The 17,259-nt window shown below is 44.1% G+C and overlaps 1 protein-coding gene across 1 annotated transcript in view; it reads left to right on the top strand.

Moving 5' to 3' along the window:
- LOC134447554 (tyrosine-protein kinase CSK-like) overlaps nucleotides 1-14,395 on the top strand; it is a 52,437-nt gene extending 38,042 nt beyond the window's left edge. Inside the window, exons 6-13 of the mRNA XM_063197071.1 lie at nucleotides 3,048-3,141; nucleotides 3,545-3,610; nucleotides 4,197-4,296; nucleotides 8,240-8,330; nucleotides 8,747-8,820; nucleotides 9,241-9,436; nucleotides 10,975-11,061; nucleotides 12,163-14,395. Coding sequence (XP_063053141.1) covers nucleotides 3,048-3,141; nucleotides 3,545-3,610; nucleotides 4,197-4,296; nucleotides 8,240-8,330; nucleotides 8,747-8,820; nucleotides 9,241-9,436; nucleotides 10,975-11,061; nucleotides 12,163-12,336 — 882 coding nt within the window. The 3' untranslated portion in view covers nucleotides 12,337-14,395. The remainder of the gene's footprint in view (nucleotides 1-3,047; nucleotides 3,142-3,544; nucleotides 3,611-4,196; nucleotides 4,297-8,239; nucleotides 8,331-8,746; nucleotides 8,821-9,240; nucleotides 9,437-10,974; nucleotides 11,062-12,162) is intronic.
- The last annotated feature ends 2,864 nt before the right edge of the window (nucleotides 14,396-17,259 follow it).

Genomic DNA, 17,259 nt, shown 5'->3' with positions numbered 1-17,259 from the left:
GCACTTTATAGTAGTGCAATGCCAGAGAAGAGAAGAGGGCAACACTGTGTTGTGCGTGCATGTGTGTTTTGAAGAGGGAGGGAGGGAGGGAGGGAGGGGCACACTGCAATAACCCCTATAGCACGTCTGTGTGTGTGTCCGTATGTCTGTCGATGCATGATTGCTTGGGCTGTTTGATTGCAGCATTCACTCAGTGAACTGCAGTGCCCGGTGTGTGTTCAGGATTGGAGACGTGTGTGTGTGTGTGTGTGTGTGTGTGTGTGTGTGTGTGTGTGTGTGTGTGTGTGTGTGTGTGTGTGTGTTCAGGATTGGAGACGCGTGCATGCGTGCGTGATGATGGTTAGAATGAAGAGGGTGGGCCATCTAGCTCCTCTGTTAACCTCTAACAACTAGAATTGAGTGGCAGAATGACGGAAAGGATTTCAAGTGTGCGGCGCCCTCCGTTAAATCGCCTCAATCGGCCTTTGTCCTGCAGCTTGACCAGAGATGATGTGCACAATTTTCCCTCTCAGCTGACTCGCATGTTTGGGTCAGTGATGTTTCACATATCATAATTATAATAATAATAATAATAATTGTATTTGTATAGCACTGTATCATACAAGGCATGCAACTCAAAGTGCTTAACAAATGGGAAAAAAACATCATTGTTAGAGATGGATTTAAAAGGAGAGGTAGAGGGGAGAGGCAGAAATATCAGGAAGGCAGAGGAAGAAGAGATAGAAAGAGATTGTTGAGTCATAAGGTCAACTCAGGTTAGGATTCTTAGAGGCGTAAGGTCCATAGTGGCTGGGCACACGTACTTCAGGGCGGCGCAACGACAGCCAGTGCCATTATTGTATGGATTTCTTTTTTGTTTGTTTGTTTCTAGTGGACTATCAAAAGCCAGATTCGGACGAGACTTTTATTACCTATGGATCCCCGGTAATTCGGAATAATTACAGAGAATGTCTGAGTTCTTTGTCCTGTGCGAATGTGCCATGTCTGGGATTTGTGAGGTAATAATTCCGCCGCGAATTACCTACTGTATTTCGGCGAAACACAGACGTCCTGGGGTAATTTCACATAGGCGCGTCGTCTGTACCCCCTTGTAATGTCTGTGAATTGAGTAAATAACATACGTTTATTAATCCCGTCCGAATGCGCCCCGAGAAATCACGGAAGTCCGGGGGTAATTGCGAATTACCAGGGGTCCATAGGTAATATTTATCCCGTGCGAATCGGGCTTAAGAAGCATATTCATTGCAGCATATCAACCACCAACTACTAATTAATTAATTCATGGGCATTAGATGACGTTGCGCCACCTGACATGTGAGCCCAACCCGATCCCCCCCCCCCCCCCCCCCCCCCCCCCCCCCCCCCCCCCCCCCCCCCCCCCCCCCCCCCCCCTCCAATCTATTAATCTCCCACTCGCTTCCTGTCACTATCTAAAAAAGCCCCCCCCCCAAAAAAAAACCAAAAAAACAAAACAAAAACAAAATCATTCTCTGTCATGGAGTTCTGTGGCCTCTTCAAGGGTTCTCTGGTGTTCCTCTGGTGTGGCTCAGACTAGCCAGCCACTGAGAGATAGCGTCGTGAAGCGTGCGAGAGGCAGAGCGGGACATGGAGACCAGACAGAAGCCCCATGCTGCACTGACGCTCAAAGGTCACCCGCCGCCACCATTACTGGTGCACAAAGCTGCCGCTGTGTGTTAGGGGTGTAAATCACAGCCATCATGACGACACGATATGGTATCGATTTCTTAAAGCAGGGATTCCATTATTTTCGATACTTAAGAATTCCCCACGATACGATGCGATTCGATTTGATTTCCTTTTATTTCTATTACTTTTCAACTACTATTGTGTTATGGAGCTAGGGCATTGCACAGGGGCCAGAGATTCGATTCTTTTCGATACTTCAGAATGCCCCACGATACGATGCGATTCGATTAAATCGCCGGCCGATACTTCGATGCATCGATACATTTCGATTTTATTTACACCCCTACTGTGTGTGGTGTGGTGGGTGTGGGTGCGTGTGTGTTAGAAGTAGGGATGCAGCAGCAAATTAGTGTGTTTGTGTGTATGTGTTAGAAGTAGGGATGCAGCAGAAAATGATTTTGTGTGTGTGTGTGTGTGTGTGTGTGTGTGTGTGTGTGTGTGTGTGTGTGTGTGTGTGTGTGTGTGTGTGTGTGTGTGTGTGTGTGTGTGCGTATGTGAGGGAGAAGGAAGGTGAGCAGAGGCAGCATGTGTAGTTCCTGGAACAGTGGAGTGAGTAGGAAGTAGCACAGCGGAAGAGCAAATAGTGTGTGTGTGCGTGCGTGCGTGCGTGCGTGTGTGTGTGCGTGCATTGTGCGATTCGGAGACATTGATACAGACATAGTGACTTAAAGTCCCTCTGTTCCTCTCTGTCACACCCGTCGTCAGACACACAAACACAGCAGCCACAGGGCCCCATCACGGGGGCCCCTTATGTTTGACTCTCACAATCTGATCAGCACCTTTGCTTCCGAGAAACATTTGTTTCATTATGCACACGTTCATCACGTTCTTACACACCCTGTTAATACACTTCCATATACAATACATATAGTATGTTAACATTAATAATATGGCACAAAGTCACACTTTTCATTCCATATCATTTTTATATACATGCACATATTTCATTTGCCGTGTGTGTACAGTACACAGTGTAACTGTCGCCTGGACGTGTTCTGTGGTCAGCGGACTTCCTCCTGTGATGTAAACGTCTTGGCTAGTGTTCAATGGTGCTGGGCTGCCCTCTAGTGACCTTTGGGAGCATTGCATTCACTTAACCGCAGCTCCACCTAGTGGCTGTTCCCATACACTGCAAGTGGATTGAGGTCGAAATTTGATGTGTGTAATCTGCTCGTATACGTATATTGTATTGTATTCACCCCTATCCCCGTCTCTCTCTCTCTCTCTCTCTCTCTCTCTCTCTCTCTCTCTCTCTCTCTCTCTCTCTCTCTCTCTCTCTCTCTCTCTCTCTCTCTCTCTCTCTCTCTCTCTCTCTCTCTCTCTCTCCTATATCTCTGCAGCACTACACCAAGGATGCTGATGGCCTCTGCACCAAACTCAGCAAGCCAAAACTCATGGAAGGAACGGTAGCAGCACAGGACGAGTTCTCCCGCAGTAAGCCCTACTCACACACACACACACACACACACACACACACACACACACACACACACACACACACACACACACACACACACACACACACACACACACACACACCACACCACACCACACCACACCACACACACTCACACTCCAAACACCACACCACTCACACTCACACTCCACACACAGTTACAGTAATATAATATACAAATATACCATCACACACCCTCTGATTCCACTTGCAGGCACAAACAAACATATTCACCCATGCATGGGGTTACTCCCTCCGGATATAGTCCTTATGACACACAAGATTTGTGTGTGAGGATTGTGCCCTGAAGTGTGTGTGTGTGAGTGGTTACTCTGCTGGTGCCTGACCTGATGTGTGGATTGTCCTCTCTCTTCTTGACAGGCGGCTGGTCCCTCAACCGGAAAGAACTCAAGCTCATGCAGACCTTAGGAAAAGGAGAGTTTGGAGGTAATGTACATGTGTATCTGTGTGTGTTTGTAGGTGAGTACGTACATGTGTGTGTGCGGCACACACACGAATGCGCGCTCAGTGTGCACGCATATGTGTGTGTGTGATGTGTTATGTGAGTATAGTTTGCATAAGTGTATGTTGTGTGAGAATAGTTGTCGTAATTGTATGTTGTGTGAGTGTAGGTGTCATAAGTGTATGTTGTGTATGTACAGTTGTCATAAGTGTATGTTGTGTGATTATAGTTGTCATAAGTGTATGTTGTGTGAGTATAGTTGTCATAAGTGTATGTTGTGTGAGAATAGTTGTCGTAATTGTATGTTGTGTGAGTGTAGGTGTCATAAGTGTATGTTGTGTATGTACAGTTGTCATAAGTGTATGTTGTGTGATTATAGTTGTCATAAGTGTATGTTGTGTGAGTATAGTTGTCATAAGTGTATGTTGTGTGATTATAGTTGTCATAAGTGTATGTTGTGTGATTATAGTTGTCATAAGTGTATGATGTGTGAGTATAGTTGTCATAAGTGTATGATGTGTGAGTGTAGCTGTCACAAGCGTATGTTGTGTGTGTTGTGTGTGCCTACAGATGTGATGGAGGGAGAGTACCGAGGCTCCAGAGTAGCGGTGAAGTGTATTAAACATGATGCCACAGCACAGGCCTTTGTAGCGGAGGCCTCCATCATGACGTAAGCTCCTGCTTTACACACACACACACACACACACACACACACACACACACACACACACACACACACACACACACACACACACACACACACACACACACACACACACACACGGGTGCACACATTGTTTGCTTGGGTAGAAAGTGTGAGGTTCTTTAGCCACAGCAGGGCGCCATATTGCCCTGGCATGTAAACTGCAGTACACTAGTGTGGCCACAGGGGAGGCTGCTCTACTGCCATTCACAGAACCGCAGATCATACATCCATATTACACGTCATATACTTATTCACTCTGTTCATTGTTATTATTAGGACATTGATTAATTTCCTCCCTCTACAGTTCAAACAGTGTCTGTGTGCAGAGGTGTTTAAAGAGCAGTAGAAGTGCTCTTACTGATGTATTTTTTTGTCAACCTGTCTTCTTGTCCTATAGAGGGAGGAGGGGGGGGGTGTGTTTGTCTATTGTGTTTTTGTCTATTGTAATGTCTTTGTAATTGTATTAGATGCACTGAAAATGGCACAGAACAATTTTCCGAAAGGACAAATAATAATAATAATAATAATAATTGTATTTGTATAGCACTGTGTCATACAAGGCATGTAACTCAAAGTGCTTAACAAATGGGAAAAAAAAACATTTTTAGAGATAGATTTAAAAGGAGAGGTATAGAGGAGAGGCAGAAAAAGCAGGAAGGCAGAGGAAGAAGAGATAGACAGAGAATGTAGAGTCATAAGGTCAACGTAGGATAGGACCAGGATTCTTAGATGTGTAAGGTCCATAGTGGCTGGGCCTATCATAAGTCATAGATAGTCACACAGAGATTGGGCGCTCAGGTGCGGCCCCTGGTGGCATCAGGGGTGAGGAAAAACTCCCTTTCTCTTGATTCATAGTTTGTAAGGGGGAAAAAAAGCTCAGTGAAGTCTGAGAAAAAAAGACCCCCTATAGTCAGGAAGAAACCTCAGGCAGAGACCAGCGGCCACCTAGGGGAGCCCCCTGCCAGGGCTGGTTGCGAGTAGTAAGGGCGCTGCGGCAGCTGGGACACCATGACACCTTGGCAGCTAGGAGTTGGCAAGGATGAAGAGGTGGGTCTTCAGCTGCTTCTTAAAGGAGTCGACGGAGGTGGCTGATCGGATCTCGATGGGGAGGGCATTCCATCTCTTGGGCGCATAGCAGGCAAACGCGGCGTCGCCGATCTTCTTCTGCGGGGGGGTGGGGGTCCTTAGCAGCTTGGCATCAGTGGACCTGAGAGCTCGAGCAGGGGCATAAAAAGAGAGCATGTCTGAGATATAGCTAGGGGCAAGTCCATTTAATGCTTTAAATACTGTGAGCAGAATCTTAAAGTCGATTCTGTATGAGACAGGTAACCAGTGCAGGTCTGCCAAGACAGGAGAGATGTGTTCTCTCATTCTGGTTCTTGTTAGGATTCTTGCCGCAGAATTTTGAATGAGTTGCAATTTGTCAATTAATTTTTTTGGGAGACCAGAGAAGAGAGCATTGCAGTAGTCTATCCTACTGGTGACAAAGGCATGAATAAGTTTCTCGGCGTCTTGTCGGGGGGCCAAGCCGCGCACTTTGTTAACATTTCTAAGATGGAAAAAAGCAGATTTTGTTATCTTGTTGATGTGAGGCTCAAAGCTCAAATCCGAGTCTATGACCACACCTAGGCTAGTAACCTTATCTTTAATGTGTATGCTTAGGTCACCTAGGCTTGAGTGGAGTTTTGCACGTTTTTCCTTAGGCCCAATGAGCAACACTTCAGTTTTATCCTCATTTAATTTTAGGAAGTTACTGTTCATCCAATCTGTGATGGCAGACATGCATTTAGTCAAGGCATGAATGGCAGTGGTTTGGCTAGGCTCGACAGAGATATATAGTTGAGTGTCATCGGCATAGCTATGAAAATCAACATTGTGCTCTCTGATGATGGAGCCCAGGGGCAACATATATAGAGAGAAGATGAGAGGGCCCAAGCAACTACCCTGAGCAACTCCAAAAGGTACATCATACTTGTTGGAGACGTGTTCTCCGATGGTGACAAAAAACTGCCTTCCTGTAATATATGTTTTGAACCACTCTAAGACGTGACCGGACAAGCCTACCCATAAATAAATAAACAATCTATCACAGTGCCCAGGGGCACCAACCATTTTAGACCAGTGAGGGGGCACCACAAGACACAAACTTAAGAGATCTTGTTCATAAAGGGGGAACCAGTGAAGTATAGGGCCCAGGGGTACCACATTGGCTTAATACAGTACTCTCCACTGTACACTGTAAGATTACTGATACTTTTACTTCATACACCGCGCTGTGTATCATTCTCTTGCCTACTGTTCAACTACATCATGCCCTTTTGGTTGGTCAGTAAGATCTTCATAGAAAAAAATCTCTCTTTTTTGTGGCTATTATGTTTTAAAGAAAACCGTGTACCGTAATTAGCAGTGTACTGGTACAGTACAGCAGTATGCCACAGGGGGTGCCACCACACTGCAGTGTGTGTTTATTTCTGGGGAGAATAATGACAGTGCTGTCCTGGCTTTATGATATTCAGCTGGATGATGCACATTATGCCCAGACTGTGGTGATTTATGATGGAGGGTCACAGATGGACATATTTGGGTGTATGTGTGCGCACGTTTGTGTGCACGTGTGTGTGTGTGTTTGCATATGCTCTGCCAATTGTTTTTTAAATCTAGATATCTAGATTTCTAGATCATGACAAAGCTGTGCTCAGATGGTTTTGTTTTGTTTTAAAGCGATGGTTCGGAGTAGAATCACCCTAATGCCATTTGAACCGTGACACCCATCCACCTTTACACCCGAAGTGTTTTCTGCCGCAGGCTTACATCAACAGAGTTGCCGTATTATTTGATGTTTATTCCGGATAGCTTGACTCAAGCGCATATGGATCCCGGGCACCGTCTCCAAACTTTCCCCACAAAAATAACATGTCATGACACCAAACTTCTACAGTATAACAAATGTGGTTTGTACTCACAAAAAGATGAATTTGAAACGTTGTACATAGTCCAGGAGTTTATTAGTAACAACACACGAGACGATTAGCTTTTCTGCTGCTAAACATCCGTCGACGTCACTTCCTCCAGCTGGGACTTTGTTGATGGAAACAAATACACGTGAGTCCGGAAGGCGGAAGGCGGAAAACTCAAAAAGACAGCTTGCGCTACAACTAGAAATTAACCACTTCGGATTTAAATTTTACCACGTTTAATAAATAGAAGACGATGCCACACTCGTGCATATATCCTGGCTGTGGACTAAAACACAAACCTGTGTATTTGTTTCCATCAACAAAGTCCCAGCTGGAGGAAGTGACGTCGACGGATGTTTAGCAACAGAAAAGCTAATCGTCTCGTGTGTTGTTACTAATAAACTCCTGGACTATGTACAAAGTTTCAAATTCATCTTTTTGTGAGTACAAACCACATTTGTTATACTGTAGAAGTTTGGTGTCATGACATGTTATTTTTGTGGGGAAAGTTTGGAGACGGTGCCCGGGATCCATATGCGCTTGAGTCAAGCTATCCGGAATAAACATCGAATAACACGGCAACTCTGTTGATGTAAGCCTGCGGCAGAAAACACTTCGGGTGTAAAGGTGGATGGGTGTCACGGTTCAAATGGCATTAGGGTGATTCTACTCCGAACCATCGCTTTAATTCTTGTATTATTATGATTTCATTCATTATTATTTTTTTTTTTACATATTTTATTATTTTTTTACCTTATTGAGATTTTATTATTTTTACTTATTGAATTTTTCTGCCTTGATTCTTGTCTTGTCAGCTGTGTTTTATTCTTTTATTTTTACGAAGCACGTTTAGTTGCCTATTGATATGAAATGCGCTATACAAATAAAGTGTGTGTGTGTGTGTGTGTGTGTGTGTGTGTGTGTGTGTGTGTGTGTGTTCCACCCTGCAGGCAGCTGAGACACACTAACCTGGTGCAGTTGCTGGGAGTGATAGTGGAGGAGAGTGGAACGCTCTACATCGTCACAGAATTCATGGCCAAGGTTAACACACACACACACACACATACACACACACACACACACACACACACACACACACACACACACACACACGCAAACACACACTCACGCACACACACACACACACACACGCAAACACACACACACACACACACGCAAACAAACATGCAAACAAACAAAATAGCCTGCATTATCAGGTTCTACAGTATACCCCTCCTGCATCAAATGTTAATATTCAAGTTAAAGAAAGAATGTACTCATTTTCTGTTTGTCTGTTTTTTTTCATGTAGAAAGTTACGTTCATTGCTTGATTTTAAGACTTCAACATCAACACAGACATATCAGTATAAAGAAGAAAAATAAGAAAACAAACTCAAATTCTGTAACTACTGTGTACTTTCAGCTCTAAGATGTTTTTTGCGTTTGTTCCTCTCCAGGGCAGTTTGGCAGACTACCTGCGGACGAGGGGGAGAACGGTGATCGATGCCAAATGCCTAATAAAGTTTTCCCTGTAAGTGGCCGCAGCTCACATGCACATGGACAGATGAGCACGCCCTAAACATAAACCAGTAACCATCATACACAGCAATCATCAAGTTATTGTAGCTGTATGTCTATACTCAGTATCCAAATCCTTTACTTGGCTAGGACAGAGATCAAACTAGTCTTTCCTTCTACTACTGTATATGAAGACTTGGATTCATGAGGAGGGATAATGTCTTGGTCATTACATTGTAAACATTAGATAGTAGTTACATTGAACCAGTATAGAGTATGCCATGTGTCACGTGTCATCAACCAATGTAATACCATACCATGAGATTAACTTCATAAGAATGTATTGTGTTGTGCCATAACATTCTTAACCTGTGTTGTTTGTGTGTTGTTGTTGTTGTTGTTTTTGTTCTGTGTATGTGTGTGTCCTCCTCAGGGATGTGTGTGAGGGGATGGAGTATTTGGAGACCGTTAATTTTGTGCACAGAGACCTGGCGGCGAGGAACGTGCTGGTGTCGGACGACAACATCGCCAAAGTGAGCGACTTCGGCCTAGCCAAGGAGGCCTCGTCCACGCAGGACACCGCCAAGCTGCCCGTCAAGTGGACCGCTCCAGAGGCACTCAGGGAGAAGGTGTGTGTGTGTGTGTGTGTGTGTGTGTGTGTGTGTGTGTGTGTGTGTGTGTGTGTGTGTGTGTGTGTGTGTGTGTGTTTCTGTGTGTTTCTGTGTGCGTGTGTGTGTGTTTCTGTGTGTGTGTGTTTCTGTGTGTGTGTGCGCGCGTGCGCGCAAGCGGTTTTGTGAACATGTTTTCCTGTCTGTGTTTATAGTTCATATTGCCCTTAAACAGTGTTTGGGTGTGCGTCTATCCAGGATTGAGCTTAGTTTAGTTGAGCTTGTTAAAGCTTGAATTTAGTCAGAAAAACAGTAGTAAACATTCATGTTTGTGTGATACGATAAAGGAATACAGTGGCTTTTGAAGTGTGTTTTTGTGTGGTTGACGTTTAAGGGCGTAACACAATTAAAAAAAAAAAGTTTTTCCAATTCCTGAAAAAAAATAGAAAAAATACAGCACTTAGTGGTCTGTGGAATTTCGCCTAATTTTCCCCATTTTTGGGAAAATGTGTCCTGCATCAACACATTGCATTGGCATGTCACACCGCAGGAAAATTAAGTCACACCACAGGAAATTCACTGCATTATGGCCATTTTAATCCTTTTGTATACATGACTGACATCTGAGCTCATGCTAACTTGTTAATGATATTGTGTTTAATCTTAATATGCGTTTTCATTTATAAAAAAAAACTTTTTTTCCTTCTATAAGAGCAGTCACACCGCAGGACACCATAAAATAAACCTACTAAGCATTGCGTGACAGAAACATTGCAATATGAAGACATATTAAGAGGTTAATAGTCACCTTAAACTTCCACAGCACTCTCCAATAACTGAGGTACTGACTGGTTAGGAGCCAGTCTTTAAGACCCTTGTAGTTGGCCTTGCAGCTACCCGTTCACAAACATTGACATACATGTCACCCCACAGGACGCAATTTGTGTTACGAAATTGAACTTGTAGTTAATATTACTGTCTTCAGTTTTTTTTCACATTCACATATCTTAATATAAAGTTAATGTGCAATCATGCCAAATGCTTCATACATTATTGAAAATGTTGTTGGTTAATTTATATATATATTATATTCCAGGTTTCATTAATGTTACAGTCACACCGCAGGATATTTGACATATAAACCTTTACATAAATCTTGACAAAAATGTTTCTTCTCATCTAAGACTAATATGAAACATAATGTACCACATCTTCTTTCATTGACATTTGTTTTTCAAAAGAAAAATAACAAATTTGTAATTTTTTAACCAATGTTACGAAAAAACTATGCGTCACGTCAACCACCCTTTTATATGATTACTGCTACAATGTGGTCAGATGTTTGTAATGTTTAACCGCCCCCCTTTTGGTGTGTGTGCGTGTGTGCGTGTGTGTGTTGTCTATGTGTGTGTGTGTGTGTGTGTGTGTGTGTGTGTGTGTGTGTGTGTGTGTGTGTGTGTGTGTGTGTGTGTGTGTGTGTGTGTGTGTGTGTGTGTGTGTGTGTGTGTGTGTGTGTGTGCGTGTGTGCGTGTGTGTGTTGTCTATGTGTGTGCCACCAGAAATTCTCCACCAAATCGGATGTGTGGAGCTACGGCATCTTGCTGTGGGAGATCTACTCTTTTGGACGTGTGCCCTACCCAAAGATTGTGAGTATCTAGAAGTTTCCGTGTTCCACTGTTTCTATCTGTAGAGTCCCCCTAAAACAACATCATCCTCTCTCGCCTGTGGTACATGGGTGACAGCTGCAGCTCAGAGTTGTTTAGCAGTCATCAGCCTGCCAGTCTCTCCCACTCCTGTGAAAATGTGCCAAGACCACCCACCCACACACTCACACTCACACACTCACTTATTGACACTCATCTTCTGCCTCTTCTGATCAGTTCTGCTGTGCAGCAGGATGTGTGTGCAATGTGCATGCCATGTGCTATAGACCTTAATGCACACATTGAGATACAAATCTAAGCTCTGGCCTTCTTTGTGTGGGTGCTTACACAGTATATTGTGTGTGTGTGTTTACATCAGGGATTTGGACTTGACTCAGACTTGTCACAAATGACTTGACTTGAGACTTGACTTGGCCATAATAGGAATGACATGTGACTTGAGTTGGACTTGTATGCTATTGACTCAAGACTTGACTTGACTTGACAATTTTTAGCTAGCAATGACTTGCAATGACATGTCAAGTCTAGATATATTACATTTTCTGCATTTGTATGTGAACATATTTTGGGGTTGTGTGTGTGTTTACATTTTTTTTCATGGGGATAGAACAGAGAGGATTGAACAGTCAAGTGAAGTGAAGAATGCCGGGAAGTGAGTGGGAGAGAGATTAGGGGGGTAGGGTTGGGTAACAATGCAGGCTGGACTCGACCCTGGGTCCACTCCCCATGGTATGGTGCACCCGTGCATTGCACCACTGCACTCCCTTTAACATGTGGTTGTGTGTGTGTGTGTGTCTGTGTCTGTGTCTGTGTGTGTTTGTGCGTGCGTGCGTGTGTGTGTTTGTGTGTGTCTGTGTGTGTGTGTCTGTGTCTGTGTGCGTGCGTGCGTGTGTGTGTGTGTGTGTGTGTCTGTGTGTGTGTGTCTGTGCGGTGTGTGTGTCTGTGCGTGTGTGTGTGTCTGTGCGTGTGTGTGTGTCTGTGCGTGTGTGTGTGTCTGTGCGTGTGTGTGTGTGTGTGTGTGTGTGTGTGTGTGTGTGTGTGTGTGTGTGTGTGTGTGTGTGTGTGTGTGTGTGTGTGTATCAGGCGCTGAAGGACGTGGTGCCCCAGGTGGAGAAGGGCTACGTGATGAACGCCCCTGACGGCTGCCCCGCCGTGGTGTACGAGATCATGAAGCAGTGCTGGATCCTCGACCCCAACACCAGGCCCAGCTTCTGCAAACTACGCGAACAGCTGCAGCACATCTACTCCAGCGCATAAGGAGGACACACACACACACACACACACACACACACACACACACACACACACACACACACACACACACACACACACACACACACACGAACACACACACCGAAACCATGCACATGTGCGTGCATATGCACATTGAATATACACACACGCACGTCGCACACACACACACAAACCATATACATGTGCATGCATATGCACCTTGAAAACGTGTACACACACTCAAAACACACACACACACACACACACACACACACACACACACACACACACACACACACACACACACACACACACTCAAAACACACCTTCACACACATGCACGTAGAAGAGGGAACGAAAGGGACAGCCTGAGAGAGGTGTGTGCGGACGGTGCTCTCTCCTCCTCCTCCTCCTCCTCCACTTGCCTCTGAGCCCTGATTAACCTGTGCTGAACCAGCACCTCAGCCCAGCTCTGGGACCCCTCTCACCACCCCGGGACTGCACCGCCATTTTGTTTGTTTATTGTGTAACACTTCCTTTCAAGGTGTCTACTACACAAGGGTGCCATGAAATCGACATAAGAGGGAAATTACGTACACGTGTCAGGAACATGTTTGACATGGCATTATTGAGGTTTATGACTGTTGACATAATGTGCCATTTAGTTGTTGGAATGTCATGACACCCAAGTGATATCAACTTGACATTTCAAAAATGAAATGATCACGTTACACGTATTATGCAACACTCATGGAAATCAAGAGTGTGTCATTGATGTTCCTGACATGTGTCATGTCATTCTTAAGCTGGTTACTTGACACTCCCATGTAGACCCATTGAAATAACGTGTTACTGTTTATTGCCTTGTGTTCTGACATATCTGTTTACCATGTTGTGGCTGAAAGTTCTTACTGGTGCACCCCACCCCGCCCTAGCCTGATTATCATCGACTTTCAAATCTCTTCGAGACTTTGTCTGACCAAGAGCATAATAATTGACATTTCCCAACCGGCATGGTTGACCCGCCTCCCTAGGTTTGCTACTGGTTGACTGGTTTTCGACAAAGTGGATGGAGTTCCCGTTTTTTCCGGAGATCAGAAACAATATGTACATTGCTCTTGGCCTGACTAAAGAAGCAACGTGGGAGGTGTTGGCCTGGTTACCCCACCCTACCCCGTCTCCAGATGTACTCTGCTTACTTACAGCACAGTACGGTATGTCCACCGTGCACACAGCACGGCTGTCCTCAGTTTTGTTTTGTTTTGTTTTTTTGTTTTTTTTAAATGTTTTTATTATTATTATAACTATGTTCTGTTGAGACCTAAGGGACCACAGGGGGGGCTAGTCGTCTTGTCTGTAGTCCCTCCCACTCTCTGATCCAGCTTTGTACAGCTGGCTTAAAGACTTGCATTTCAGACTAGGCGTGTGTGTGTGCGAGCATGCACGTAAGTGAGTAAACGAATGAGCGAGCGAGCGAGCGAGTGAGTGAGTGAGTGAGAGAGTGCGAGAGTGTGTATGTTATTGCCTCGAAACCACAGGTGCCTGCGTTTTACCAATATCCTCCCAACCTCCAAGTGTCCTTTCAAAGCGTGTGCTTCTCCTTTGGACTTTGGCTATTGCACGTGTGTGTGTGTGTGTGAGTGAGAGAGAGAGAGAGAGAGAGAGGGAGAGAATGGGTCTGTTTATGGGCCCCAAACCTTCCTGTGAGCACCATTGCCGCTTGGACATGAACCGGCAGCCAAACGTCCATGGCCACCCAGACCCAAGTGCAGCAGGAGGAGGCACAACGGATTGGGGACGAATCCCTTGGAAGGGGGGGGGCTACAAAGCCCTCTGGGCTCTGACAACAACATGGAAAGGACCCTTTATGTGGCCAAAAAAATAATGATTTAAGGATGGTGATGATGATTACAGCCAAGCTGAAGTGCTTTTTTGGGAGGTTGGGGTTTGGGGACTAAACTGTTTTGGGGACATTGGCATGCTTCTTCATAAGGGGGCTTCGATATCTTCTGAGAATTGTTTCCTTTTGCCATGTTTCTTAATAAATCATTCCATCAACGAGTTTCTTAAGAAGTGTGTGTGTGTTGTGTGTGTTCTAAAATGTGTGTGGATATATTGTACGAATCTACGTATTTGTAGCTCAGCTGCATTATTCACAAGTCTTTCTAGTTTTAATTTATCCTTCTATTCACCCCACTCTATTGTCCCATCTCCAAGTGGACTCTCCTCAATGACAGCTATCAGTCAGCTGTTCTAAGCCAGGTATCTTTTTACAGGAAAGACTGAGAGATTTCAGAAAGACTAAAGTGGTTTGTGCTTGGTCTGCGGGTTTCGCTTGCATTTGAATCTGAGAAGGCATCACGGTGTCCCTTCCCTGCACCATGAGATGATGATGCTTCTGAGATGACACCATGTTGTGGCTACTTCTTTCCCCCTCTCCTCTTCTTTCTCTCCTTCCCTGGTCTCCTTCACTCTCTCACTTTTACTGTGTCCTCCATCTATATATCTCTTTCCCTCTCTACCCCCTCTGTCTGCCTCTCGTGTCCTCCATCTCCTTGCCTCTTCCTCTCTGTCTGTTTTTTCTTCTCCTTTTTTTCTCCCTAGCTCTCCCTCTCTCTGTCTCTGTGAAGTATTCCGGGGGCTGCGGCAGTGGTGTTGAAACGCTATCCTGCACATCTTCTGTTCTGAAATATAAAACATTGGAGAAATTGGACACTCAATGTGTTTCCTGCAACAAATAGATCAAGGCCACCATGATGAGACAGTCTCATGGCTGCTCAGCTTTGAAAGCCTGTGTCATATTTCTGAGAGAGGAGATGGAGGTAATATGGCTTTCCGCTGGCTGTGTAGGTACATGTATGTCTTGGTATTGGTAATTATGATCCAGGTAAGTAGGTTTTAAATGCTGCCATTTGCAGATGTGTCTTCGTGTTAACCAACTAACTGACTTCACTATCTTTACAGAGATACCTCCCTCACTGTTACTGACTATTATTCATAACAGGTGTTAAAGTGAAGGCGCAACTGGGAAACTGTCATTGTGACACACCACTCCACAGCACACAACAAAATTGCATTTATGCCGCTGTTCTTTTAATCCTGTAAATGTGTGCCCAGGTTTGCTGGGGGTTTTTGTCAAGAGAGGAATAGAATCTCACACGCAAAGACCTACGGCAGGGGTCGGCAACCTATGGTACGCATGCCATGTGTGGCACGTGACGGCACACAGATGATATGCCGAAAATTACATTCTCTACGGTATGCCTCCCGTCATCTAGGTGACAAACTCAGATATGGCAGAATAGAGGATTAGTAGGGGCTCTAAGCCGAGAAATCGTTACGCGCTGGATAGAAGCATATAATTCGGTACACATGTTCCTTGAGTGATTTGAAGACATCCTAGAAGGGGTGCCCCTGGAAAAAAAATTGTCTACCATGTCATATACAATATGTCATGTTGGTAATGCATTACATTGTTATTACATGGCATTATACTTAGCTGAAAATGTTAATATAGTCCTCAGCAGAGATGAAGCAAGGGTAGTCTGCTTGACCAGATTGATAAAACTACAAAATGTACATAGTGTGAAAGTATGGGTGAGTCTGTGCTTACGTGCTTGACAGCATGTAACATTGTGAACGATTTGAGAAGATTCTTGGTCTGAATTAAAATGAGCATTGCCCACACTAAAACTATGGTGAGAATAGACTGCTCCTAATGCTCGATCTGAATGGGATAGTGTCAGTGCAAGATGCCCTAGGTAGCAGGTTCTCTCCATCCTCTAATTTCCTTAACAGATAAACTTATTTTATTTGTATGAGAGAGGGTAAAAGACAGGACCTTTCCATATGTATGAAGAACCCCATAAGATCACCTAATTCTATATTTTTACAAGGCATTGTGCATATTGTGAGAGCATTTCAGTCATCTTTAGAATGGCATTACAGATTACTCAATATAGGCCTACATGTAGGCCACAGTGGCTTCAGTTTAAATTAAATGGAAATGATTTCTTTGTATTGAGTAAGAAGACAGAGGTAAATTGTTTTTTTTTATTTTTTTTTTTTTTTTTTAATTTGCAGACAAGTCCTCACCTAGTACTTGTGCCAAAAGTTGTATTAGTTAGCTCAGTAATCATTGAGTACTTAAGTTGCTATCAAAACTGACAGCTGATGGACAACATGTACCGTAGGTCTTGTGCCACCCTTACCCATAGGAGAAATATCTATATAGAAAAACAATATGAAAGTAAATCATTACCTGTACTCATTTTCTTGATATGCAAGGCACACAAATAGTCTGGGAGGAAGGATAGTCTGTCATAACCCCCCCCCCCCCCCCCCCCCAAAAAAAAAAAACAAAATGCCACAAGACTTTTTTTAACCTTCAAGATTTTGAGTGGTAACAGTAACATAACTCATTCCCACTACACCCTTTTGCATAATATTGTACATGTCCACAGAATGCTCTACATGTTTCAGTTCTATGTAGTTGTACTGTACAGGACAGTGCAGTGCAGTGCAGTGCAGTATAGTACAGTACAGTAGCATACAGAACGGTGCAGTATAATAAAGTACAGTAGAGTATAGTACAGTACAGTACAGTAGCATACAGTACGGTGCAGTACAGTAGCATACAGTACGGTGCAGTATAATAAAGTACAGTAGAGTATAGTACAGTACGGTACGGTACAGTAGCATACAGTACGGTGCAGCACAGTACAGTAGTACATAGTACGGTGCAGTATAGTAAAGTACAGTACAGTACAGGACAGTACAGTACAGTAGAGTACAGTACAGTGCAATACAGTAGAGTACAGTATAGTCTTGATGACTTTTAGGCTACTTTGACTTTAGCCCTCAAAAGCCAATAGGATTTCCACATGCTGTTGTTTTAAGTTTTTGAAAGACTATTTTAGTAGCCTACTGTATGTGAGAGAGGGAAGG

This window comes from Engraulis encrasicolus, chromosome 4 (assembly GCF_034702125.1).
Source record: "Engraulis encrasicolus isolate BLACKSEA-1 chromosome 4, IST_EnEncr_1.0, whole genome shotgun sequence".
NCBI classification, from domain to species: domain Eukaryota; kingdom Metazoa; phylum Chordata; class Actinopteri; order Clupeiformes; family Engraulidae; genus Engraulis; species Engraulis encrasicolus.
The sequence above is the reverse complement of the archived record's forward strand: the minus strand, read 5'-3'. Positions and strand labels throughout refer to the sequence as shown.